General features: G+C 43.4%; 1 protein-coding gene across 6 annotated transcripts in view; it reads left to right on the forward strand.

The window, feature by feature from the left end:
• The window catches only part of si:ch211-15d5.11 (nuclear receptor coactivator 7), a 134,775-nt gene that overhangs the window by 32,871 nt on the left and 76,348 nt on the right, over positions 1 to 25,556 (forward strand). For 5 of the 6 annotated variants that reach the window (XM_068011638.1, XM_068011637.1, XM_068011636.1 and 2 more), the window contains exons 3-8: positions 4,988 to 5,058; positions 5,147 to 5,254; positions 6,726 to 6,839; positions 9,206 to 9,349; positions 15,823 to 16,007; positions 18,273 to 19,009. In XM_068011638.1, the coding sequence (XP_067867739.1) occupies positions 4,988 to 5,058; positions 5,147 to 5,254; positions 6,726 to 6,839; positions 9,206 to 9,349; positions 15,823 to 16,007; positions 18,273 to 19,009 (1,359 nt within the window). Of the gene's footprint in view, positions 1 to 856; positions 1,124 to 4,987; positions 5,059 to 5,146; positions 5,255 to 6,725; positions 6,840 to 9,205; positions 9,350 to 15,822; positions 16,008 to 18,272; positions 19,010 to 25,556 lie in introns of all 6 variants that reach the window. The other variant, XM_068011639.1, reaches the window with a different exon arrangement.

Raw genomic sequence — 25,556 nt, forward strand, 5'->3', positions numbered from 1 at the left:
GCCTTACTCAGGTAAACTTTTATTTTCCCTCCCTTTTCTGCTGACTTTCCTGAAGGTGGTGATTCATGCTAAGATACAGATCCAGAGGCAATGGGAGCCCTCTGATACCCTGACTGATGTGAACTTAGACAATGGTTGTTGGAAGGCTATTATATCATGGAAGTACTACAACCAAATCCAGTCCTGCTGTCATCTGTACACACACATGCAACTAATCATTGGTTAGCTACCTGGAGTGAGGAACCTGGCTGATTTTTCCTCTTCATAACAAAGAGACAATGAGGTGAATTGTACTGTAATGTATTATCGTCACTCCAATTAAGATGAGGCCACTTGGGGATCAAACGTGGGCCTTCCTGATCTATACAGCCTGCTACCAAACCACCTGGTACATTTACCCAAAGAGCCATGGCATAAGTTAGTGCTCCCTTTTAAAATTTTCCATAACTAGTGTCGTGAAAGTGCGTCTTTATTTTTTGTTAAGTTTTTTTTTAAGGACTCATATTTAAATTGTGGAGATGAATTCATTGGAAGGCTGAAAATTTCATAAAAGCTGGACTTAGCTTTGTTATTGACAGTTCATTGAAAGGACACTGAGATGTTGTTTAAAAATAACCTTGCTGGAAGTCATGTGCTTTAAGCTTACTAAACAACAGAAACCTTGGTGACCTCGGGAAGATGTTTACAGAGAAGTTACATGTCAAGGTTTATTGAGGTCAAAAGGTTGACTTTCTGTTTTGGGGATTTGGATATTGTTTTCAAGTCACTTGGGGTGTGAACTGTTTTGAAGACAGTTGGTTTTGCCTGCCAAGGAAAAAGCAATACCCAGCTCACCTCTTTCTCTACCTCTTTGAAGAAACCCTGCAAAGATCCAGTGTAGAAGAGCTAATATCCCTGGTGCTGCATCTCTCCTGAGAAGCTGAAAAACCCTGTCATTAAAGTGTGCTGGCTGAAACTCCTGATTCCGCATGTCTCCTTGAAAGTGTACCAGATGGTTTCTCGACATCTCCAGAATGAATTACTTCTGAAAAGATCCCAATGATCTGTCTCTGTACACCTGGACGCCAGACAAAGGGACATCTGACATCCTTCCATATCTACTCTTTTTTTCCTTCAAGAATTAGTAAGTATTTGGCCAAAGTATTCTTTATTTGTCTTTTTTTTGTAACAGATCTCTGCAGAGAGAGTTTCTGTATTTTTTTTCAGTGGGCTGAATTTTACAGATGCCTGACGTCAGGGGTTGTGGTGTGGGGGGCAGGAATTGCCTCCGAGAAACGGCCGCCACGCACCCTGACACTGGGAGGGCCTAGCCTGATATTGCTGGCTGCGGTGAGACCTCGTGGTGGCCTCCCCCCCACCCCTGCTACACAACAACAGGACCGATATTTAAATAAATTAATATCAATGAATTAATTATACTTACGTTCCCACTGTCTGTCCCGGTGCGATCTGCATGCTGCTGGCGGCACTCTGCACCTGCGAATCCCCGTCCAGGGAAATGAGGTGGAACGCTGATTGGGAAGAGGGAGGAGGTAAGTTTCCCAGTGTTGGGGGGAGCAGGGTCAAAGAAACATCATTGGTGTGGGGGCTGGTGGGAAGGGTTTTAGGTGAAAGGGAGGAAGGTCAAGTGGTCAAGCTAAGTGTTTTGGAGGAAAGGGGCAAGTAATTAATTTTATGGTTATTGGGGGGTGGGAGAGGGGCAAAATAAATGTATCTAATTTTTTTTATTAACTGTTTCTTTAAATATTTAAATTGAATGGTAGGGCTTGAAACCCTTTAAAAATGGCATCAGTGCCTGTGCACAAGCAACTGATTGCCGGGACAGAGAGCCCGTCCCTCCGCATCTTCAGGGTAGGGGAGGGGGGTGGTCTGCCCCGTCTTTTAAATGGGCCACCACGCTTAGGATGGCAGCGGCTCCGCGACGCATTGTTTTCACCCACGGGACTATAAATTTCAGCCCAGTGTGTTTATATGGGGAATTTAAAAAGGGAACTTTTATATTTCAATCTATGAATTAATGCTTTGCTTCTTTGCTTTGCCACTTGACTGAATAAGTCTTGTTTGATAAATTAATAATTTTGTCGTTTATTAAAGAAACTTGGTTGGTGTATTTTATTCTGGAATTAAGAGTAGAGTATATGTTTGACCGAATTGGTAACTGGGTGAACATTTTTAAAATATATGTTGTGACCTGCGGAGAAGTGGGACTAGAAAAGACAGTGCACTTCTCCCACCTTGGTCATAACACTAGTCTAAAACTGAAGAAGCCCAGTGACAAGTCAAGTTCATTGCATGGGAAGCAAATGAGGTAATTCAGGAAAGGTAATGAGACAACCCTAATCTTGGATTTTAAAAACTTGAAGATTGTAGGAAGAAGAGAAGAATGTTGGATAAGGAGTTTCACAATTCTGGAAAACAATGCGTTAATTCTAGGAATTAGTGCGGTGAGCTTTATTTCATCAAAGTGAGATGCACTGAGGAGGAAGAGCATGTAGATTGACTGCAGCTGAGCAAGAAACTGCTTCTCTATTTTTATTATATCATGTGAGATCCATTTCTCACCAACACCAGAGCGTAATGAAATTACAGTTTAAGTCATTCTAGTGCACTCATTCATATTTATTCACCAGTGTGAAATACTGAGAGATTAAACCAAATTGCAATTTGATCACATGGGGAAAGATTCCCGGTGCACTACATGTAACAAAATTCCAAATCCATTTTTAAAAAACACATCACTTGCAGAAGAAATTGGTTACAATGGAATGTGAAGTTAGACAATCTTTCCCGACTGATCCATGTTCATTTCACATGGTGTTGGGGTTTGGACCTGGTGGTGGAGGTCCTGTCCAAAACAGGTAAGAACTTCAATAAAAGTGGAAAGAGGGAAAGTGGCATTCTGGCATTCAGAGGTGCAGGCCATCTGGTGTAAACACTATCCAAGTAACTAAGAGCAATGCCCATGCAAACTCTAAATGCAGAACCACCTTCTCTAGAGCAGCCATCACATAGGGGACCAAGTACAAGGCTGTTCCATCACTTGCCTGCAGAGTCATGTGCTTCCTTTCCCATATTTTTGCCTGATACTCCTTATTAACCAGTCATTTCACCCTAACAGAATTTACTCATTGGTGAGATGCCCTTTGAGCATTTTCCATTCACCCCTGTTAAATTGCACTATAATGAATGTTCTACTCCCAACATATATACAAGTCTGAACTTGGCCCTGTGAATAATTAGTCTCACCTATGACACAAAATTATATTAATAAATTCTCATTCTGTCAGAATTTGTCCTGGTTCTTAACCACATAGTTTATTAGGAAGTTTGCAGATGATACAACAATATTCTGTGTGGTTGGTAGTGAGGAAGAAAGCTGTAGACTGCAAGAAGATATCAATTGACTGGTCAGGTGGGCAGAAACGTGGCAAATGGAATTCAATCCAGAGAAGTGAGAGGTCATGCATTTAGAGAGGACAAATAAGGCAAGGGAAAATACAACAAATAGTAGGATGGAGCAGTGTAGAGGAACAGAGGGACCTATGGAGTGCATGTCCACAGATCCCTGTAAGTCGCAGGACAGGCAGACAAGGTGTTTAAAAAGGTATGGGGAATACTTTCCTTTATTAGCCAAGGCATAGCATATAAGAGCAGGGAGGTTATGCTAGAACTGTATAAAACACTAGTTAGGTCACTGCTAGAGTACTACCTATAGTTCTGGTCACCACATTACAGGAAGGATGTGATCACACTAGAGAGGGAACAAAGGAGATTTATGAGGATGTTGCCAGGAATGGAGAATTTTAGTTATGAGGAAAGATTGGATAGGCTGAGCTTGTTTTCTTTGGAACAGAGGAGATTGAGGGTAGATTTAATTGAGGTGTACAAAATTATGAGGGACCTACATAGAAGATAGAAAGGACCTATTTCTGTAAGCAGAGAGGCCAATAATCAGGGGCATAGATTTAAAATAATTGGTAGAAGGATAAGAGGGCAATTGAGGTGAAAGTTTTTCACCCAGAGAATGTTGGGGATCTGGAACTCACTGCCTGAAAGGGTGCTAGAGGCAGAAACCCTTTTGCATTTAGAAAGCACTTGGATATGCACTTGAAATGCTATAGCCTACAAGGCTACTGACCAAGAGCTGGAAAGTGGGATTAGGCTGGTTAGCTTTTTTTTGGCTGGCACAGACACGATGGGCTGAATGGATTCCTTCTGTGCCCTACATTTCTATGATTCAGAACTGACTTGCATAAATAGATGATTGTCAGCCTTATATACTTTGACAGGGAAATATGACAATGTACTAACGACACGATTGATACAGCTGTAAGATATATGAGGTTGGCTTTCTTCAATATTGCCTGGGTGCAGATATAGTATGTGCAGAGGGATGAATTGGGCAAGGAAGATTGCGTGCCTGAAATGGAGTCTGCTCCATTTTCCTCGACCTTACACCAAGAAAATACAGATGAAAATCTACACAATTCCATTCATTAATGGGCATCGGAGCAGGAGTAGGCCATTCAGCCCATCAAGCCTGCTCCACCATTCAGTTAGATCATGACTGATCTGTATCTCAACTCTATTTGATTGCCTTAGCTCCATATTCCTTGATTCCTGTCAATATCAGTCTTGAGAGCTCTAATTGTTCCAGCATCCATAGCCATTTTGAGGAGAGAGTTCCAGATTTCTACTACCCTTTGTGTGGGAAAAAAATGCTTCTTGGTTTCCCTCCTAAGTAACCTCACTCCAATTTTAAGATTATGTCCCCTCTTTCTTGATTCGTTCATCAGAGGAAATAGTTTCTCTGCATCTACACTACTTTTAACATTTTAAACATCTCGATTAGATCACCCCTCAAACCTCTGTACTCAAGGGAATACAAGACAATTGTTGCAGAAGATCAAGTGGGCTGATCTCTGTGTCCAAAGCGAGAAACCTCATTTGATTAATTTTTTTTGCATCTTCTTTCAAAATCCTTCAGAAAATAAAAAGGAAGAGAAAAATGGTCGAAGATTAATCCAAGAGAAACCAGAAGGCACTATAGAATACAGAGTAAGTTTTCTCCAATTCTATCACTTTCTTTGCTTGTCTTTATAATTGACATTTCAGATGAAGGTATGGTGTGTGGTTCTTTTCACAGGCAGGAATGGAGGACACACTCTGTAGCATAGCCCTGAAGTTCAACAGTACACCAAATAAACTGGTTCAATTGAACAAGCTGTATTCACAAAGTATTGTTCCTGGGCAGGTATGTGAATAGCTAATGACAAGAAGAACTGTACATCCAGTAAATCCCAAAAAAGAGCAGGAATTATTGAATGCACACAGTGGGTTAGACAGTGTAAAACAGAAAAAAATGTTTGGCGTTCCCAGTGAAACATTAAGGAATCCATTTCCAGTATTTTAATGTGAGTACGTAACACTGGAAAAAGCATCTCTGCTAGGTTTTCATATCTACCTATTCTTTTACTGTTCAGACACAGGCTTTTTCCAATCCCAACTCCAAAATATATGTAGTTTTTTTCATCAGATGTGATGAGCAATCTGTGTTGGATTAGAGTTTGAATTTAAATGATTTCAGTTCGAGACATTAAAATCCAGATTCTAATGCATTATGAGGCACAAACACATCCACACATACCCATTATTATTAATTGTAGCTATGATTAGCTGTAGAGGTAGTTGAATGCAGTACCAGAGTGAACAATTGAAGCAGAGACCATCTCGGCTTTTAAGAGTATGTCAGGTGGTTGATGAAAAGGCAGACAAAGGGATATGGGAATGGAGTGGGCATGTAGCTTTAGGACTACTCCTTACGTAAAGGATAAACATCAACATGAATGGGTTTGACTGATCAGCTTGTTTCCATTTTGTAATTTTTATGTAATCCTATGTTTGCGAGTGTCTTCAGCTTAAAGTCCCAAGTGGATGGTATTACTTGGCCTCTGCCTGTGATCCCCATCATCACAGATATCCATTTCAGCTCACTCCAAAACTGTTGAGAACACTGGACATAGCAAAGGTTATGAGTGCTAATAACATTCAGCTGTAATGCTGAAGACCTCTACACTATAGCTAGCTGTTCTCCTAGTTGAGCTTTTCCTATAGAAATATGACACTGGCATCTACCTAACAATGTGTAAGATTGCCCAGGTATAAAATTGAACCTGGCCTATTACTACTCTGTGACTCTCTTCCCAATCATAAGGAATGTTATGGAAGGAGTGATCAATAGTGCCATCATGCGACACCCACTCACTCATAAGCTGTTTACCGGCACTCAGTTCAAATTCCATCAGAGTCACTCGGCTCCAACCTCATTGCAGCCTTGATCAACATCAAGGCAGCATGCTAGCAAGTATGGGAACAGGATGGGCACGCAACATTAGGACTACTGCTTATCTGGAGGACAAATGTCAGTACAGACTAGTTGGGATGAATGACCTTTTTTCAGATTGTAATTTCCATTAATTCTTTGTTTAAGTGGAAAATCCAAAACAAACCAGGACAGCCTACTCATCATTTTACTTTAATGCTAGCCTCTTAATGGAGTATTTTTGCAAAGTAAGCTTAATAGATGAGTGTACATTTCCCAGTAGCTTGAAATGGAGACTCATGAACAGGGTAATGTGTCTCCACCTGCATTAGATCCAGCTCACCAAGAAAAAAATGTTACGCACAAATAATTAAATAATCTGAATTGAGAATTTTTCCTGCAGCAATTGTATGTTCCAGATCCAGGCATTGCATTAAGTGAAGACAGCCCCATGTCTTCAAGTCTCAGCCAGCCACTGACTCTGTCTTCATCAGATACAGAATATGACAAACTCTTGGTAAGTACTACCCAGTGATCAGTACACCAGTGCAGCAGCGACCAGTTAACTCCCTCCCATCGTTGGCCTTTGGCCTGTCCCTTTTTTAAAAAAAAATAGCTTTATGCTTCTCAGTGCTTTTTTTTCAAGTTAGAAAGGCAACTTGTAAAAATTCAAAAAGGACAGGAGAAAAGACAGCTTTAAGAGACATTATGGAAGAGCAGTTGTGGCGAATCAGAAAACATGACAGATTTTTAGAAAGGAGTGAATAAATTTTTATTTGGACAGTGGATATAGGGGGCTATTAGTTCCAGATTAACAATAAGGAAACTAATGGTAGGTTTGGAAGGAACTAATTATTTTTTCCCCAAAGTATTGGTTTAAAAAAAGGCTAGTTAAAATTTGCAATTGTAAATATATGGTTACAATGATACTACATCAGATAGGCTTCAGAATTTTGGGGTCTGCAGAGGCAATAATGTAATGAGGATCAATTTGCAATACTCCAAGTAAGTTATGTTGCATTATTGTAGTAGATTACTCCAATTTTGAGGACGGGAGGGAGAGAAAAAACTGGTAGAATTGGATCCATCCCACAGAAATTAGAGATTGTTACAGCACAGAGACAGGTCATTTGGGGAGGCGGTGGCGTAGTGGTATTGTCACTGGACTAGTAACCCAGAGACCCAGGGTATTGCTCTGGGGACATGGGTTCGAATCCCAACACAGCAGAAGGTGGAATTTGAATTTAATTAATAAATCTGGAATTAAAAGCTAGTCTAATGATGGCCATGAAACCATTGTCGATTGTTGTAAAAACCCATTTGGTTCACTAATGTCCTTTAGGGAAAGAAATCTGCTGTCCTTACCTGGTCTGGCCTACATGTGACTCCAGACCCACAGCAATGTGGTTAACTCTTACATACCCTCTGAAATGGCCTAGCAAGCCACTCAGTTCACCACCACCTTCTCAAGGGCAATTCGGGATGGGCAATAAATGCTGGCCTGGCCAGTGACGCCCACGTCCCATAAATGAATTTTTTAAAAATCCTTTCCCCCTGCTTGGAGGAGCTATCTGTGGAAAATACAGGAATAGAGGAAAGAAGCGACAAACTAAATGGGAGAAACAGAATAAAAGATGGTGAGAAGATTTATAGATATGTGTGCAATGTGTTATTTATGACTTTGGTCATGATTTGGTCTTGGCCCTTCCAGTAGTTCTCTCAATAAAGGTAGTTGCAGTCCTGCAGTTAACCTGTCTGTAAATGGAATGAAAGCAAGACCTATGCAGCTTTGTGCCACTTCAGTGGCTGTTTGTACTTATCATTACTCTAACTAGAGTCAGAATCTCAGGTTGCTCAAAAGCACTTTACAACCGATTAAGTACTTTTTTTCTGAAGTGTAATGTGGGAAACACTGCAGCCAATTTGCTCACAACAAGCTCCCACAAACAGCGATGTGAAAATGACCAGATAATCTGTTTCAGTGATTTTGATTGAGGGATAAATATTGGCCAGCACATCAGGGAGAAATCCCCTGCGCTTCTTCAAAATAGTGCCATGAGATCTTTAACATCCACCCAAGAGGACAGATGGAGCCTCAGTGTAATGTCTCATATGAAAGATGGAAAGAAGGATGAATGGGTACAAGGAGTAGTTTCTCAGGTCATTTGCTGTTCTCTCTGAAATTTACATGTGGGATATTTTTCCCGCAAAAAATTATTTGTACAAAAACATGATGAAGGAATACGGCAACATTGGGAAAAACCTTTTTACGCAGCAAGTGGTTAAGATTTGGGTTGCAGTACCTGAGAGTGTGTTGGAGGCAGATACAGTCGGGGCTTTCAAAAGGGAATTGGGTAAGCAACTGAAGAGAGAAGATTTATGCGTCTGTGGGAAAGGGTGGGGGAGTGGGACTATCTGAGTTGCTCTTGCACAGAGCTGGCACAGACACAACCGGCCAAATGGCCTCCTTCTGTGCTATAATCATTCTGTTACTCCTGTCCTCTCAAGTGTAGATTTTCATAGCCCTTAGTGGTTGTTCTCTACACCTTAAACATGATTTTATTTGCAACCACACAATGTATGATTAGCAACTACAACCAAAAAATAATCTTAGCAACAAATGGGCCTGTGCCCCACTTTAGCTCAGAACACCACTCCAAGTGAGACATACAATGAAAAGAGGCCAGACTATAGGCATTTACTTTCCTTCACAGCAACAGCCTTACACAAATATTAAGCCCATGAGGTACCAAATAGTAAGAAAATAAATCATGTAATGTGTTGGTAGGAATGATTAAATTCCAAAGTTACAATTTCCAAACATGCAGGAGAGTAAAGTAACCAGTATTACTGTGTTTGTAACAATCATTCTGTAAATTACAGGATGCTGATTCAGCGGAAATGTCCAATGTACAGTGGTGCAGCTCACAACACTCCATTGCCAGCTCCACATCTCCCATATGGGACGAAATACCTTTCTCTGAAAGATTCCTAAAAATCTGTTGCAAATATTTCACAGTTGGAAAGGTAAAATGCTTTATTTGTAACTGATGATTTCAGGTTACACGCCTCAAACTCACTAACATTTTCAAAGTCACTAGTATTTTTTTCTTGTTGACTTTTAACAGCCAGATTACTTTTGTTCTGTATTCAGCACATTTTACATACTGAACCTTGCCTGACCAAATACCCAGGCATATGGATTGAAGTAATAGACTGCATGAGTACAGAGTACCTCTATAAAGCTCTGATTAGGCCACAACTAGAGTATTGTGCCGACTTCTGTCACCACATGTTAGGAAGGATGTCAGGGTCCTTGAGAGGGTGCAGAGGAGATTTACCAGAGTGGTTCCAGGGTTGAGGGACTTTAGCTACAAGGTTAGGTTGGAGAAGCTGGGGTTATTTTCCTTGTAGCAAAGGAGATTGAGTGGAGATTTGATAGAGGTGAACAAGATTATGACAGGTTTAGGTAAGATCGGCAAAGAAAAGCTGTTTCCATTAGCTGATGGTACAAGGACTAGGGGGCACAGATTTAAGGTTTTGGGCAAGACATGCAAGGGGGAATGTGAGGAAGAAGTTTACACAGTGAGTGATAATGACCTGGAACTCGCTGTCCTCAAGGACATGGCAATGATGAATGATTTCAAAAGGAAATTGGATGGGCAGTTGTAAGTGTACTGTTACGAATGCTGGACTTTGTAGCATAATTATGTTTTAAAAACTATGGTTTTTAATGATGGAGTCAAAGAAGGAATGTGACCTCAAGACAAGACAGGAATCTTGGTTACCAGGACAACACAGAACCCAGATCAAAGACCCTTTTGAAAAGCAGAAGGTTGTAACACCTGAAGAACAATAGGTTTCATCCTCCCAGACTTTCAGATCATAAACAAGGAGCCAGGGACTCTAAAAATGCAAATGTGAATTGTAATTACTAACACCTGGAAACAAAGGAAAGCCCAGGTGGCATTGCTGTGGCCAGACTGGTGGGCTCTACATATTGAAAAAACAAATGACTTTTGTTTCTGGATATATTCTACAGACTATGGGCAGAATTTTACTGGCCCCTTGATGCCGCTGGTCACAGCATGGGGGCTGGTAAAATTCTGCAGGGAGAGGCCCGCCTTGACCCATGATGTCGGGAAGGGCCCACCGCATATTACTGGTGACGAGGGGACCTCAGTGCTGTCCCCCCCACCGCCTGGTGGCAGGCCCTTCGTATACATAAGCAAATTATACCAACTGAGATGCAAATAAACTTGCCTGCAGGCGGCGGCCGTCCCACGCCAATTTTACGGCCACCATTCGGCCTTCGCACGCCTTCGGAACTTTGAACGGAGTTCCAAGGCGAGAGGTTGTGGGGAGATGGGAGGAATACAATTTCCAGGGTGGGAGGGGTAGAGGAGTGGGGAAATCACTTTTTATTGGATGTGGGGATGGGAAGGGGTTGAAGGGCAAAAGTTAGAAGGTTGAGGGGGAAAGTTCAGGTAGGGAAAAAGGCATGTGTTGGTCATTTCGGGCAATGAAATGACCATTGTGGGGGGTGTTGGGGAAGGGCCATCCACATCTTTATTATCTTTTAATAAAAATTTAAGAATGCTGCACCTTTTAAAAATTAAAAGTAATTCTAAAGGCTTAAAGCCCTTTAGAAATGGCGCTGGCGCCTGCGCGTTTGCACCAGACGCCATTGCCAGGGATGCGGAGGCTGCCCCCTCTACGTCATTGGGGGCGGCCGCTCCACCCTCTCCATTTGAATGAGACCCCGTGTGAAATATCGCTGGGACTCTTCGGCGGCACTTCCGTGTTGGGAGGCCACCGAGTTGAAAGCGCGCCCCCGCAGAGCATGGTGCGCAATTAAAATTCAGGCCTATGAGAAATCTGCAGGCTGTAAGGAAGACCAGAAGACAGTGACCAGAGGTGGCAGCCTCAGGAGGGAGAGAGAGAGGGAACACTTGCTCTCGGAACACTGATACAGCGAAAGACTGCGAAGACATGAACCTGATTTGGAAGTGGAGGTTTGCGGAGAAGGAAAAGACCAACAAGATCACCAGAGATCGTCTTATTCATAGAAGTCCAGGTCAAAAGTGCTCAGAAGAAGTGAGCAAAGAGGACATTGACTTTGAGAAGATCTGGGAGATCCAACCCATTGCAATTGGAAGGAGTTTGGGACTTACAGCTGCAAAGATTTCACTTCAAGGAGGACTGTGTAACGTATAAATATGGTGTGAGGTTTTCAAGTGTTTTAATAAATGAAGAAAATATCATTCTCTGCAATTTAGAGTATTAGCTACTTACAAAATATCATTTTGTTAAAAGGGATTTTTAGTTTAGTTATAATAAAAGTCTTCAAACGTGAACTCTTGTTCGGTAATTCGTTAAATTGGTCTGGGGGATTCATATGTCATATTTTAATGTTAACGTTCTCACTGAGGTTGTAGCAGTACCTGCAGAACTGTGGCCTTAACTGTGTTGAGATTACACTTGATTGCAGGCTTGTTGCTATAGCAGAGTAGACGGAGCTTTACTCTGCATCTGCCCAAGCTACATACTTGGAAGTCTACATACAGAAAGTGGCCTTAGCCCTCAGCTAAGAGTCCACAAAAACTTATCTCTTTCTCCCATAAATAGCAGACACGTGGGGCTGAATTTTCGTTCTGGGAGTGGGAAATGGAAGTTGGGATCATTTCCAGGGTCCCAAGCCCACCCTGGGGGAAGCATCGTCAGCCCTGAGTTTCACAGGGGCACCCCCTTAATTGGCATGTAGACAGTTTTGGTGGCCAATTAGCGTCCGCGGGTGCAGGAATGGGGGCGGGACTGCTCAAACACAAGCCCGCTTTAAACAGGCCATTGTTATAATTTCAGGTTGGAAGAACATAGAAGCTTTGAATTCAAGAATGTCAGAAGAGAGTCAGAGGCCTGGAACCTGAGGCAGGCCAGCCCCTCAATTCTCTGATATGGACCTTGAGGTCCTCCTAGAGGCCATAAGGGAGAGGATGGAGGTCCTGTTCCCAAAGGGTGGCAAGTGGAGGCCACCCACCCAGACTAAGCAGGCTTGGATGGGCATTGCTGACATAGTCAGCAGAAGAAATATGATCCACAGAAGAGGTTCAGTGACCTGATATGTTCTGGTAAGGTGGGTGCAACCGCTAACCCTCAGGGCAGGCCTTTGGATATTTGCCCTCCAGCAGACACACCACCTGAGGAGCCTCAGGGCGTATGCTGCTCCTGAACATGGGAGGCGTGTGTGCCCAGGCCACTTACTGACTTTTCTGAATGGCTCAGAGCCATGCTGCTGCTGCTGAGGACCTCAGCACTTCTAATGAATAGTAGCAGCTGGCACTGGGTGTGAAGGACAGCAGTGCTTTATCACACTTTTTTTTGTCCTTGCAGGAGAAACAGGCTCATAATGCCCGGGAGAGGGCCCAGACCCGTGGAGGGGTCCCCTACCTTCATGTGATCACAGAAATGGAGGAAGAAGCCATGGAACTAGCCAGGATCGCAGACCATGTGGAAGCCAGCCATGGAGATGGGCACTCGTGGTGGAGATGGTGATTAGAGAGGACAGGGAGCCTTGCACTGCACCCTGTCCGATAACATACCAAACACAGAGTTGCATTGGGAAGCTTCAGCACTGCAGAGGCTTATGCTCTCCAAGGCTGGTTCTCGTAATCTGTTGTGTCTCCCACGGGTGCAGACTTCGAACCAAGAAGGCCACCTCCCTCACCATCACTGGGCCGAGCAGAAGCAGCAAATCTCCGAAGAAGCACCGTCACACCTTACAAGCACATCATCCACCTGCGCTGATACAGACATCTTGGTGGGTCATCGCAAGTGGTTAGATCAAGTGGCACTCGTAGTAGTGTGAAGGAGGAGGTGCCAGAGGCAGCTGTGGGCAGTCCCCTTGAGGATGGAGGACAGACACAGCCCTGCTCAGCTGGGCACAGGATGCAGGACCTCAGGAGTCAGCCTTGGAGAGCAGAAGCCTCAGCTGATGTGCTCCCAAATGTTGGCGTTCCCTGAGGCAGTGTGTGGTCTTGGACTGAGAAAGGAAGAGTCCATCTGGCTCATTTGCATCTCAGTGCCTCAGGGCTTTGAGTGCATGAGTTCCTCCATTGAGACAGTAGTCAACCTCATGGAGAGCCATATGCTGCAGCACGGCATTCATGGAGAAACTACGCACTGACGTTCACAGGATGCCTGCCACACTATCTAGCATGGACCAATCAGTGGCTTTGATGGCACAGGGATGTTTGTAGGGGATGCCAGTTGCACTCCAGCTGGTGATCCCCTCCAGCCGTCCAGAGTGCCAGCCAAAGGCTGAGGATGTCACCAATGAGGATGAAGTACCATCCCTCACGGTGCGCTATCATCATCTTCAGCCTCCTTGGCCCCTCTGACAGAGGGAGCATCTGTGCAGCAGAGCCCAGTGACAGAAGCTGCGCCTGTAATGATTCAGGTACGGTAGCCTTATGGAGATGCCCCCACGGGCACCTCCACAACAAGGACAACAGCCAAGTGCATCTCAGCCGCAGGCCAATACAAGTGAGCAGGCTGCCTCCACCTCCTCCAAGGCCTCAAAGGGAGCACCATGTAGAAGTGGTCGAGCGCAGAGGCCACCTTGTTATGCAGAGCACTGAGTGGTCACTGAGGTGTCTTCTTCCTGTAACTGTGAATTGTTTTCCTTTATGAGTACCATGTAAATAATGGCACTTGAAACTAGATGTGTGAGCCTCCTTTTATTAAGGTGGGACCAGGAAAGAGGTATGAAGTGGTAAAGTGGCAAGGGTTTGTCAACAGTGATGGTGAAACCTCTGGGCAGATGTGCATCCTTCATTGGCTTTAAGCGTTTACATGTTCCAGGCTGCGTCTTCAATGGAAGTGTTAGCACAGGCACTTCAGAGTGCCTTCCAGACCATGCTGTTCATCCTGGGTCAGAGGGGCTCCGTTGAAATTGCCTGAATCAGATGATCCCTGACATTGGCATCGTGATGAAACCCTCGAGCCACACGCTGGGCCCAGCCACCTCCTTGTAGAATCGGGCACCTCGGTGTTCTGCATCTTCCTCCTCCTCCTCTTCCTCCTTTTCCATGCCCTGCTCTTCCTCTAATGAGCTGCAGAGGGATGAGTAGCTATCTCTTCAAGGGATGGCCACGTGGGTGCAATCGATGATGCCCTGCACTTGAGGAAATATAGCAATTGCAGAAAAACCCACTGTCCTCCGTGTGTGCAAGGCTGCATCCGTCTGGAATGTACTGTCCAGGTCTGGCAAATAGGACATTTCTGACTTGCGAAATGTAGTGGTGTGCAGCCGTTTGCAAGATGCCTCCAGGGTCCTCAGTTGATCCTTGGAAGGAACCAGAAGCGAAGAGGTTCAAGGCCACAGTGACTTTGACGGCTACCGGCAGGGCATGGCGAGCAATGCTGCGAGGTGTGAGGTCTTTGGTGACAACAGCACAGGTAGCTGCGACAATCTGTCTGGAGAGTCGCAGTTTCCTGCGGCACTGATACTTGGTCATCTCCAGATTGGTCCTGTGCTAAGGGTATGGCCTTTGTGCCCCTCATCCCTCTCCTCTGCCCTCCTGATGTCTGCGGCTCTGCCCTTCCTGTAGAGAGTATTGCTTCTCATCACCACTGGGTTCAAAATCTGAGAGTTGTGCCCCCATTGCCAGCTACAGCCTGCCTTGTGCTCAGGTTGCCCCCCCCCCCCCCCAATTGTGTTTGCAGCCTTGCCTTTACTCATATGCCCCTCGATGTCAGGAGGGTGACAACCCCTGCAATGCCCGAGCACTTACTACCCACTCTCCCCGCCACCTGCACTGAGCCCATTGCATCTGTCTCCTAATGGGCGAGACCCCTCTGTACATTTATTCACGCTATCGTTCCCTGGGGCGGCCATGACATGCTATGTGTCTGCCTCCATTCAGCTGGTCTGCCCCAAACATCATGCACGGCCTTTGCAACCCTGTAAAAATCACAACATGCCCTTTAACGAGCTCTCAATGAGCTCTGTAACAATGTTAATTGGCCTTCATAATGGATTGGGCAGGATCTCGTGGCTTTCTCCACCCACCCTGGTGAAACTGGCCACGTCGGGAAATCTGCACACTGGCTGGTGCCGGTATTTATGTCCTCTGCCTGCCTCCGTTCCCGCCTCCGGCAGGACCCGAAGCTTCACCCCCATGGTTTTCATTATGAAATCCAATATCTGAGTAGAAATATTAAACAATTTCCGGGTGTAACTTGTATAAAGAGTACGCTTGTATCACAATGGTTTTCATATAAGTGAACTACAAATGGAATTTTTTTGTTTGGCAAATGGAAGCAAACTATTTTAATCAGAAAATTGGGTGACAACTTGCACAATGTTGTCAATAGCATTTCTACTATTCAGCTGTCAAAAATAGATGATTTATGTGTGTTTTTAATGGTTTGCTTTTAATCAAATAACTGTTTTGCAATAATCGCTTCTCATTGTATTTAACTTTCTGATCTGTCTGTAGGGCGTTGTAATGGGAATCCTGCTTGTCACTCCCAAAAAGATCTTTTTTGACCCGTACAAATCCCATCCTCTTGTCATTGAAAATGGCTGTGAAGACTATTTATTTGCCTGCAGCATGCAGTCTCTCATTTCAGCAGCGTCTCACAAAGATGTTTCTCAAATGAAACTTTACGTCGCTTCTCCCTTGTAAGTGATTTAAAATTACTGCGTTTGAATCAGAATGTTTATTCCAGCTTCTCCTGGATTCAGTTCATTTCAAAAGCAACGTGAATTCACAATCTGGGTTATTTCTGCAGTTGATGATCTATACTAGACTGTATACTTCATGGATGTTAAGTAGCCCAATAAGAATATCTTTGCAGACTTTTGAGGAACCACACCCTATAGATGCTGTCCTGTACATTATAGATCTATATATTAAATAACTACAAATTTAAAAAACTGCATCCACAAATTACACAGCAATGTTTTACAGACTTAATATGAATCAACTGTGCTTCAGTGATGTATAAAATTATTGCAGACATTGTACAAAATATATGGTTGTGGAGGGGGGTGAGGGGGGCGGTGTCCACGGCATGATTTTAAATTTGCTGTTAGAATGTGCGTGTCCCTTCTTTCAAAGCTATAGGACGCTAACAAAAGAATTTTACAGCAGTTGATGCACAAAAAAATGGGACTTAATCAGAGCTTCCTGCTGGAAGAGCATGTTGGGTATACACCAACTGAGGACAGGATCAGGCTCCACTGCAATACCTCCCACGCTAGTCTTCTGGAGCGCTCACACGTGAATTAAGGCTGCCTGAGTGAAATACTGAAAGGAGAATGTTTGCCCTGGATCCATACTCAGTGAGGGAGTCAATGTCTTCAGAAGAGAAGAAAGAGAAACTAGAACAGGAATGACACAGTTCATTTATAGCAGTGTTTTACTAAAGCAATGGTTAATATTTTGCAGCTCTTGTGTTCCAGTATTATTAAGCATAAATATATAGCAGATATACTTTTAAAATGGCAGTTAAATAGACAGCTAACTAATGAATTATTCCTTTCTCAACAGTCTTTTACTCCTTTAGTTAAAACGCGGTGCTGGTTTCTTTAGCGCTCCCACATCCTTTGGGAGGGTTCCTAGCTGTTACATAAAAGCCACCTATTACATGATTAGGTTGTTAAACTGACTTCAAAGTGATGGTTTATAAATTTTATTCAAAGGTCTTACTTTGTTGAATCCCGAGAGCCTTACAGTGGCTGTATATTCATTGTGGTGTGTAGAGTAGAAAAGGCCCTATTTCCTCAAAACATTTTTACAATTGATTTAGGCTAGCCATCTGATCCTCTGCAATAAAATATAATGCTAAGATTGCAGGACATTCAATGAACAGATCCAAGTTCATGTCATTAACAGCAACTGCAAAGGTTTCCATTCACCTTAATCATACTTAAATTCTTACCACTCTTCAAAATTAAATTGAAGTTTGCAAGCAGCAAACCATTGTAACATTTATTATACTAAATGCTATAAATATATAGTTATCTTCAACGTTGAAAATGTGCCCTTTACAGCTTTAAACCCTCATTACTTTTAATTAAAATCAACTATATTTTGTTTTATTAACTTCACAGAGCAACTGCTGATCAGAACTGGAAGAGGACTATTGAATTGGATGTAAATAGAATTGGGAGAGGACTCCTAGAGATTAGGCCAAATTAATATTGGGAAGCAGACCATAGGGAAAGGGGACAGCACGAGAGAGAGTTGTAAGGCTTGGGACAAAGTCAGGGAAGGGAGAGGTGAAACACTCAACTTGAGCAGAGTCTGACAGTGTTGGAATAAGAGTGGCAAGCTTGAGGCATAGTTAAAGGGAATCTAGAGAGAAATTGTAGAGTTTCGGGCCGATTCAGAAAAGGAGGCAAAGTTAGAGTTAAGAGTGGAAAAGCAAATCTGACTAAGCTGAATAAATTAAAGAAGTATGGGGAGATAAATAGAGAAACAGAATTCATTATTAAGGCATTAAGAACTATTTTGTCTCACCTTCCTGACTGAAACTTGGAATGATTTTGTAATATTCCTTATAATTATGAAATTATTGGATGAAATTTGAAGCTCTGGGAAACCTGGCCCACAGCCATTAAAACCACTGATGGTAAAATCTGAAGCATGCAGCCTCACAAATAATGTAATTACACACCTGCCTCTGTAGAGCAAGTAATTCGTCTGACCCCAAAATAGCCTCTGTGAAACCAAATGTAGACACGCTCGCACCAAGTTGCGGTTGAGATTCCCATTTTTAAGAATGTAACCACCCTACCCTGCCCAGTCTGGGCGGTGAGGTTATAAATTCCCCACAATGGGTCCAAATGGCCTTTCCCTATGCTGAAAAGTTCTACCAATCCATGTTAATTAACTCAACTTTGCTTTCTCTAAATGGAACTTAAGGACTTTTTTTTCTGTAGAAGGAAAGCTTCTGTTCAATCTCAAGGACAACAGACAGGAAGAAAAACTGCAAACAGCAACCAAAGGAAATCTCGTCAGGTCAGTACTACAGCTCCGACCAAAGACAAAGCCCAATGTACAGAGATCAAAAAAACAGATGCAGCTCCTGCTGATCAAGAAGCTAAAGCTTTGACAAAACTTTTCGGCATCTCCTACTCTTGTCCAGATTCTCTTTGTCAAGTTGATAAGAAATCATTCAATGAAATTGACCTGAAAGAACATGGTAAAACTGAAAATAAAGACACACTTCTGTTTACAAGCAAAATTAAATGTGGAGAAGATAATTTAATATCAGAGAATGGACACTGTAATAGTTATGAACAATCTACAAAGGAAAGAAAATTGGAACCAAATGCAAATTATCATAGCAACCAACATCCATCCCATATATTGACAGAGGAGGTGTTATATACAGAAAACAAACTAGAAAAACTCTGTGATTCAGTCAATGATAACGACAATAAAACCACATCTTTTTGTGAGATAAACCTGTCAGATCCAGAATTTCCATGGTCTCACACGACTGAAAACAAAGGAGAGAAACTGCTTTGGACTGAACTGTCTAGATTGAAGGCAGAACAGGTCTGCTGTATAATGAACAAAGCCAAAGAAGATCAGTTTAGGGTCAGTGATAAACAAGACAACAAAGCAAATAATAGATTACCTGCACTGACACAGAAACATGGATTGAAACAAGGTAAGGAATATTTACTGCTGTATTTTGCATTTTATCTTAACCCCTTGGAACCTTATATTTATGTGAATAAAAATATTTAATTCTTTTCCCTTTGTTATTTTTTTTCTTTTCTCCTTTTCTATTCTCCCATAGACTTTCTTGGCCAAACAAAGTCCACAACTGAAAGAATGGCCTGGAGCCCAGCTCCCAGGGCTCCTCCCATCAGTGTTGCTCACTAACCAGATTCTAGGGAGCTAAACGACACAGTGGCTGGCCTTATGACTTCCCTTCTTAGGCATCTGGCCTCTGCTCAGCATTTCCCTGCAACAGCATACCTGAGGTTGTTAGCTAAATGGTGAATTCTCCACCTGAACGTATTTGCGGTCATCACTACTAATACAAGCGGGAGTCGTATAAAGCCAGTCCATGTATCTAATTAATTCCCTAAATTCTTCTAAGAATGGTTTGTATTGTATCAAACTTGGGTGGCCACATCAGCAATAAAACTATACATAATAATGAAGTTCAACAGGCATGTGATGACTGCCTGAGAGACATACAGATTTATGGAAACGATCTGCATTTTACACATGAATGTACACTTTTTCAGAACTGTATTTGGAACAATGAATGTTAGAATTATATCCTAATAAAGGGTAGTTGAAAATACCAAAGCCAAGAATGAAGATGTTATAGTTTATAGGTTTATTCACATAAAGATTCCAATTTTGATATTCCGAGGCAGGCTTCCATCAAAATAGCAGAGTCCAAAGATTTACCTCTATTGTAAAAAAAACATGGATCATGACAACTGTTTTAATGAACATGCGGTCAAAATAGAATAAGCATTGTCCCCTCACATATTTATTGTTAGTAAGTATTTCTTCTTAGGATAAGGGCGATGTTAGCAAAGTTGCATTTATAGCTTACCCTTAATGCCCTGAGAAGGTGGGTGGTGGGCTTTCTCCTTGAACTGCTACATTGCTTGTGGTGATGGTGTTCCCATAATGATTTTAAGTAGGGATTTCCAGGATTTTGGCCCAGTGACAATGAAGGAATGGCCATACATGTCCAAGTCACGAACAGTCTGATTTGTGACTTGAAGGGAAACTTGTAGGTGATGGGTGTTCCCGACATGACTGCTTTTGTCCTTCATGGTGGTAGAAGTCCTGAGGCTGGGAGGTTCTTATAGTAACTAATCCCCGATTGAGTCCAGCAAGCTTGGTTTCTGAGGGAGGAAGCACTATTACTTACTTATTGTGAAGAAACCAAACCCTTAAGCCTACTCTGCTCCCAGAGAAGCAAAGCATATGAGATGTTGGGCTTCATTAATAGAGGTATTGAGTATAAAAGCAGGGAAGTTATGCTGAACCTTTATAAAGCTCTGGTTAGGCCACAACTGGACACAATGAGCTGAATTTTACCAGCCTCTCAACGCCGCAAGTCGCGGTGGGGGGGATAGTGGGAGCTGGTACAATTCTGCGGGGAGAGGCCCGCCTCGACTTGCAACGTTGAGAAGGGCCTGCCACATATTACTGGCGGCGGGGGGAGCTCGGTGCGGTTCCCCCACCCCCTAACAGCGGGCCCTTCTTCTGCATATTCAAATGAACAATAAAGACATGTAAATTATCCTGCCTGCAGGTGGCAGGCATCCCACGCCGATTTTACGGCCGCTGTTCATCCTTCTCACGCCTTCGGAACTCTCCGTATGGAGTTCCGAGGCGAGAACCTGGTGGGATGGGGGGCGGGGAGGAAAAGTGGTGGGGGAGCGGGGAAATCACTTTTTATTGGATGTGGGAATGGTGGGAAAGGGTTGAAGGGCATAAGTTAGAAGGTTGGGGGGAAAGTTTAGGTAGGAAAAAAGGCAGGTGTTGGTCATTTCAGGCATTGGAATGACCATGGGGGGGGAATTGGGGAAGGGCCTCCATATCTTTATTATTTGAGAATTTAAAAATTCTAATAATTTACCTTTACAATTAAACTTCTAAGGGCTTAAAGCCCTTAAAAATGGTGCCGGCGCCTGCAGGGTGGCATCGGATGTCGTTGCCAGGAACGTGGCAGCTACGCCATTTGCATCATCGGGGGCGGCCACTCCACCCCCTCAATTTAAATCAGTCCCCAAGCGTAATATTGCGGGGGCTCAGGGATGGCGCATACACACGGGAGGCACGCCGCCATCAGAGTGCACCGCCGCGAACTGCAGCGCACTCGTAAAATTCAGCCCAATAGGAAGGATGGGAGGGTCCTTGAGAGAGTGCAGAGGAGATTTACCAGAATGGTTCCAGGGATGAGGGATTTTAGCTTCAAAGTTAGGTTGGAGAAACTGGGGTTGTTCTCTTTGGATCAAAGGAGATTAAGGGGAGAGGTGTACAAGATTATGACAGGTTTAAATAAGGTAGACAAAGAAAAACTGTTCCCATTAGCTGATGGTGCAAGGACTAAGAGATGCAGATTTAGGGTTTTTGACAAGAGATGCAAGGGGGATGTGCGGAAGAACTATTTTACACAACAAATAGTAAAGACCTGGAACTTGCTGCCTACCCGGGTGGCGGAAGTGGAATGATGAATCATCTCAAATGGAAATTGGATGTGCACTTGAGGGAAATAAACTCGGAGGGCTGCAGGGGTAGAGTGGGGGAATGGGATTGATTGGATTACTCCATGCAGAGCGGCATGGACTCGATGGGCGGAACTCCATAACTCTGAGCACTAGCAAAAACCAAGATACCAGTGTGTTCAGTATATTCTCATGCATACGCCATGCAAATTATCATTGACGAATCATAACGGCGCAGAAGGAGGCCATTTGGCCCATCAAGTCCATGCCAAAGTTATGTACTGACCTCTCAAGTTAGGGATTTGGTATGATCGCCATGTAAAATATGTATAGTTTTTCTCTCAATTTAAAAAAAATGATTTTTAGAAATTGAGATAAACACTCTAAAGAAGGCAATAGGTCAATAGAGGCTACATACGAGTAGCACTTCTAAGGACGCAGTGGTATACTGGCTTCCATGCCGTTCTCGCTCCTGTTTGCATTTCTACCTATTTACAGTTCTATCTGGTGCCATTCTCCATCATATGCCAGCAGGAGTGAACATAGATGCAGCTTGCAGGAGCCATGAAAAAGTAGTGTTGTTCAAACAGGTTTTAACTGCCAGGATAATCATGCATTTGCTGTCAGCTGCAGTTTCTTAAAATAAAAAAGACTTACATTATCCAAAAATGTGTCAGCAAACTGTAAACCTGAAAGATTTAATCTGCCTTTTATTTTCCCATTACTGTACTGATTGGGATTTTAGCTGCTCATGAAAATGGCAACATTATTAAAGGAATTAGACTGACTGGAAATCTGATAACAGACTTCATAAAGGAGATTTGACATTTTGAAAGCTTTAAAATGATTAGCCATTTAAAAAAAAGAACCCTTTACTTTAAATGGGAGAATGAAATATTTGAAAATTTTAATTAACATTGGACTGCTAATGCATAAAGTTTGGCATCTTAAGTTTCCAGCTCACAGACCATGACAGTGAAAGACTCACTAATGAACCAGCAATAAAGCTTCTGAAATATCAGGAGTAACTGCATTAATGTAACACCCTTCCAATATGTTCTAACATCAATTTCTGATTATTATTTCATCTTTACGCTGGAAGCTAAACTTCAATGTGAATGTTTCCCACTTACTGAGAGAAACCGCTTATGGTCTTGGAAAAATGTAAATTTATTTCCAAGTATAACACTGGTGATAGAACTGCAATCTCCCTTCAATCTGATCCAACACCTCTCCACTGTCGTCCAGCTGGGTGGGACTGCCCTCACCTGGTTTCATTCTTATCTATCTAATTGTAGCCAGAGAATCACTTAAAAAAGGAAAAAAAACTTACATTTATATAGCCCCTTTCATGACCACCAGAGTACTTTTTTGAAGTGTAGTCACTGTTGTAATGGAAGAAATGTCTTCTCTTCCTGCTTCCACTCCGTTAACCCATGGTGTGCCCCCAGGATCTTTCCTCGGCCCCCTCCTGCTCCTCATCGATGTGCTGCCCCTCAGCGACATCATTCAAAAGCACAGTATTAGTTTTCACATGTATGCTGACGGCATCCAGCTCTACCTCACCACCACCTCTCTCGACTCCTCCACTGTTGCTAAATGATCAGACAGCTTTTCCGACATCAAGTACAGGAAGAGCAGAAATTTCCTCCAATTAAATATTGGGAAGACTAAAGCCATTGTTTTTGGTCCCTGTTTCAAACTCTGTTCCCTAGCTAACAACTCCGTCCCTCTCCCTGGCAACGGTCTAAGAGTAAGCCAGTCTGTTTGCAACCTTGGTGTGACATTTGACCCTGAGATGAGTTTCCGATCTCTTCTGTGCCATCACTAAGACCGCCTATTTCTGCCTCTGTAATGTTGCCTGACTTCGCCCTGTCTCAGCACTTCTTCTGCTGTAACCTTCATTCATACCTTTGTTATCTCTAGACTTGACTATTTCAACGCACTCCTGCATTCTACCCTCCATAATCTTGAGGACATCCAAAACTCTACTGCCTGTGTCTTAACTTGCACCAAGTCCCATTCGCCTATTACCCCTCTGCTCGGTGACCTGCATTGGCTCCCAGTCAAGCAACGTCTTGATTTTAAAATTCTTATCCATGTTTTCAAATCCCTCCATGACCTTGCCCAATCTCTGTATTCTCCTCCAGCCCCATAACCCTCTGAGATATCTGCGGTCGTCTAATTCTGGCTTTTTGAGCATTCCCAATGTTGGCTATGTCTTCAGTTGCCTGGGCCCTAAGCTCTGGAATACCGCCCCCCCCCCCCCCCCCCCCCAAATCTCTCTGCTTCGCTAGCTTTCCTCCTTTCAGACACTCCTTAAAGCCTACCTTTTTGACCAAGCTTTTGGTCATCAGACCTAATATCTCCTTACGTGGCTCGGTGTCATATTTTGTTTTATAATGCTCCTGTGAAGTGCTTTGGGTTGCTTTATTACGTTAAAGGTGCTCTTATAAATCTAAGTTGTTGTTGAAAAAAAATTGGGGAAATGGCATCTGAAGGTCATTTTTACATTGATGTTCTACCTTATCTGTGGTATTTAGAGACAAAGTTTGGACAGGGATCATTATTTAAAAAGGAAATTTCAACACAACCTTAAAAAAGAGTGTGCAGTACATCAATTGGAAAACTGCAATGAACCTGGTGTTCAATTTGCTAAAATAAAAATTATTTTCTCTTCTAATTCGTCCCTTTCCATTCTCCTCTCCTCTCCCAACCATTCCAACTCTTTTTGGTTCAATCGGCATGAACAGCCCTCCTTGCCCAAGTGACTATTCCCCATGGAAGTTAGAGAAATGAAGTTGCCAGCCCATTTGGCACAATTCTGTCCTCACTCGTGCATTTTCCAGCAGAGTTGATGGATGACTGGAAGCAGGAAGCTTGGACTTTACCCCTTTCTAGCCAGGAGTGCTGAGACCAGTTGTAGCACATCGTCTGCTGCCTGACTAAGGTCAGCTAGATCAGCATGGACTAGGAATTAAACATGGGAATTTTCATGTCTCTATCATTGAGTATTAATTGTTTTCTGACTTCGAAGGCAAGAACTTGCGTTTTGGGTGGGGACCCCGAAGTTGTGGTTGAATAGGGGTTAGGACCCCGCACTGTGTGGGAAACAGTCACTCGGCAGTAACTTTTCCTGAATTGGCCAATTAGTGACCAGAGGGCAGGCTCTTGAAGCTAGAGGGCAAACAGGAGGCCCTCCACCATAGAAAGAGCAACAGCCTGCCATTCAGGTAATGGAGAGAGAGGGCGCCTCCATCTTGAGGTGCCCTCTCTCCAACTTTCAAGAGTTTTCAATTTAAAAAATAGCCTCAGCAGCCAGGTCACCATTATGGTGAGGAAGCCCCTTCATAGGACAGCCTGTGGCCACAGCTGTGGCCAGGCAGGTGGGGAGGGCCTCAAAGCCTGCCAGGCACACTGCTCGCCACCCCCCCTCCCCCCAAGTTTGCCACTGGAGGTCTGCCTCCAGGCAGCTGGCCTAGTCCCTGATGCCTCGGGCTGCCCACAGCCCACTGGAAAATTCCAGGTGGCCTCTGCAAGTGGCCATTTAAGGCCAATTAACTCCCCTGAATTGACTACCCAAGGCTTGTAGGTGGGCGGCTCTTTCAACTCCCATCCTGCCTCTGGGAAAATGGCCCGGGAGTGGGATGCTGCAGGAAAACTGGGACACTGGCCAGCGGCATAAATTTTCATGCCTGCCAGCCTCCGTGCTAATTCAGCCCCTAATGTAACTGCAAAAATCCTTCCCATCTCTTTTGTCCATATTACTCTTTTCTGATATCCTTTTAGCACTCCTAATACTGGCTTTAGTTATCCACAACCATTTTTATACTTCCCTAATTTTATTTATTTAGAGATATAGCACTGAAACAGGCTCTTCGGCCCACTGAGTCTGTGCTGACCAACAACCACCCATTTATACTAACCCTACATTATTCCCATATTCCCTACCACATCCCCACCATTCTCCTACCACCTACCAACACTAGGGGCAATTTATAATGGCCAATT

The sequence above is a fragment of the Heterodontus francisci genome, chromosome 31 (genome assembly GCF_036365525.1).
Source record: "Heterodontus francisci isolate sHetFra1 chromosome 31, sHetFra1.hap1, whole genome shotgun sequence".
Classification (NCBI taxonomy): Eukaryota; Metazoa; Chordata; class Chondrichthyes; order Heterodontiformes; family Heterodontidae; genus Heterodontus; species Heterodontus francisci.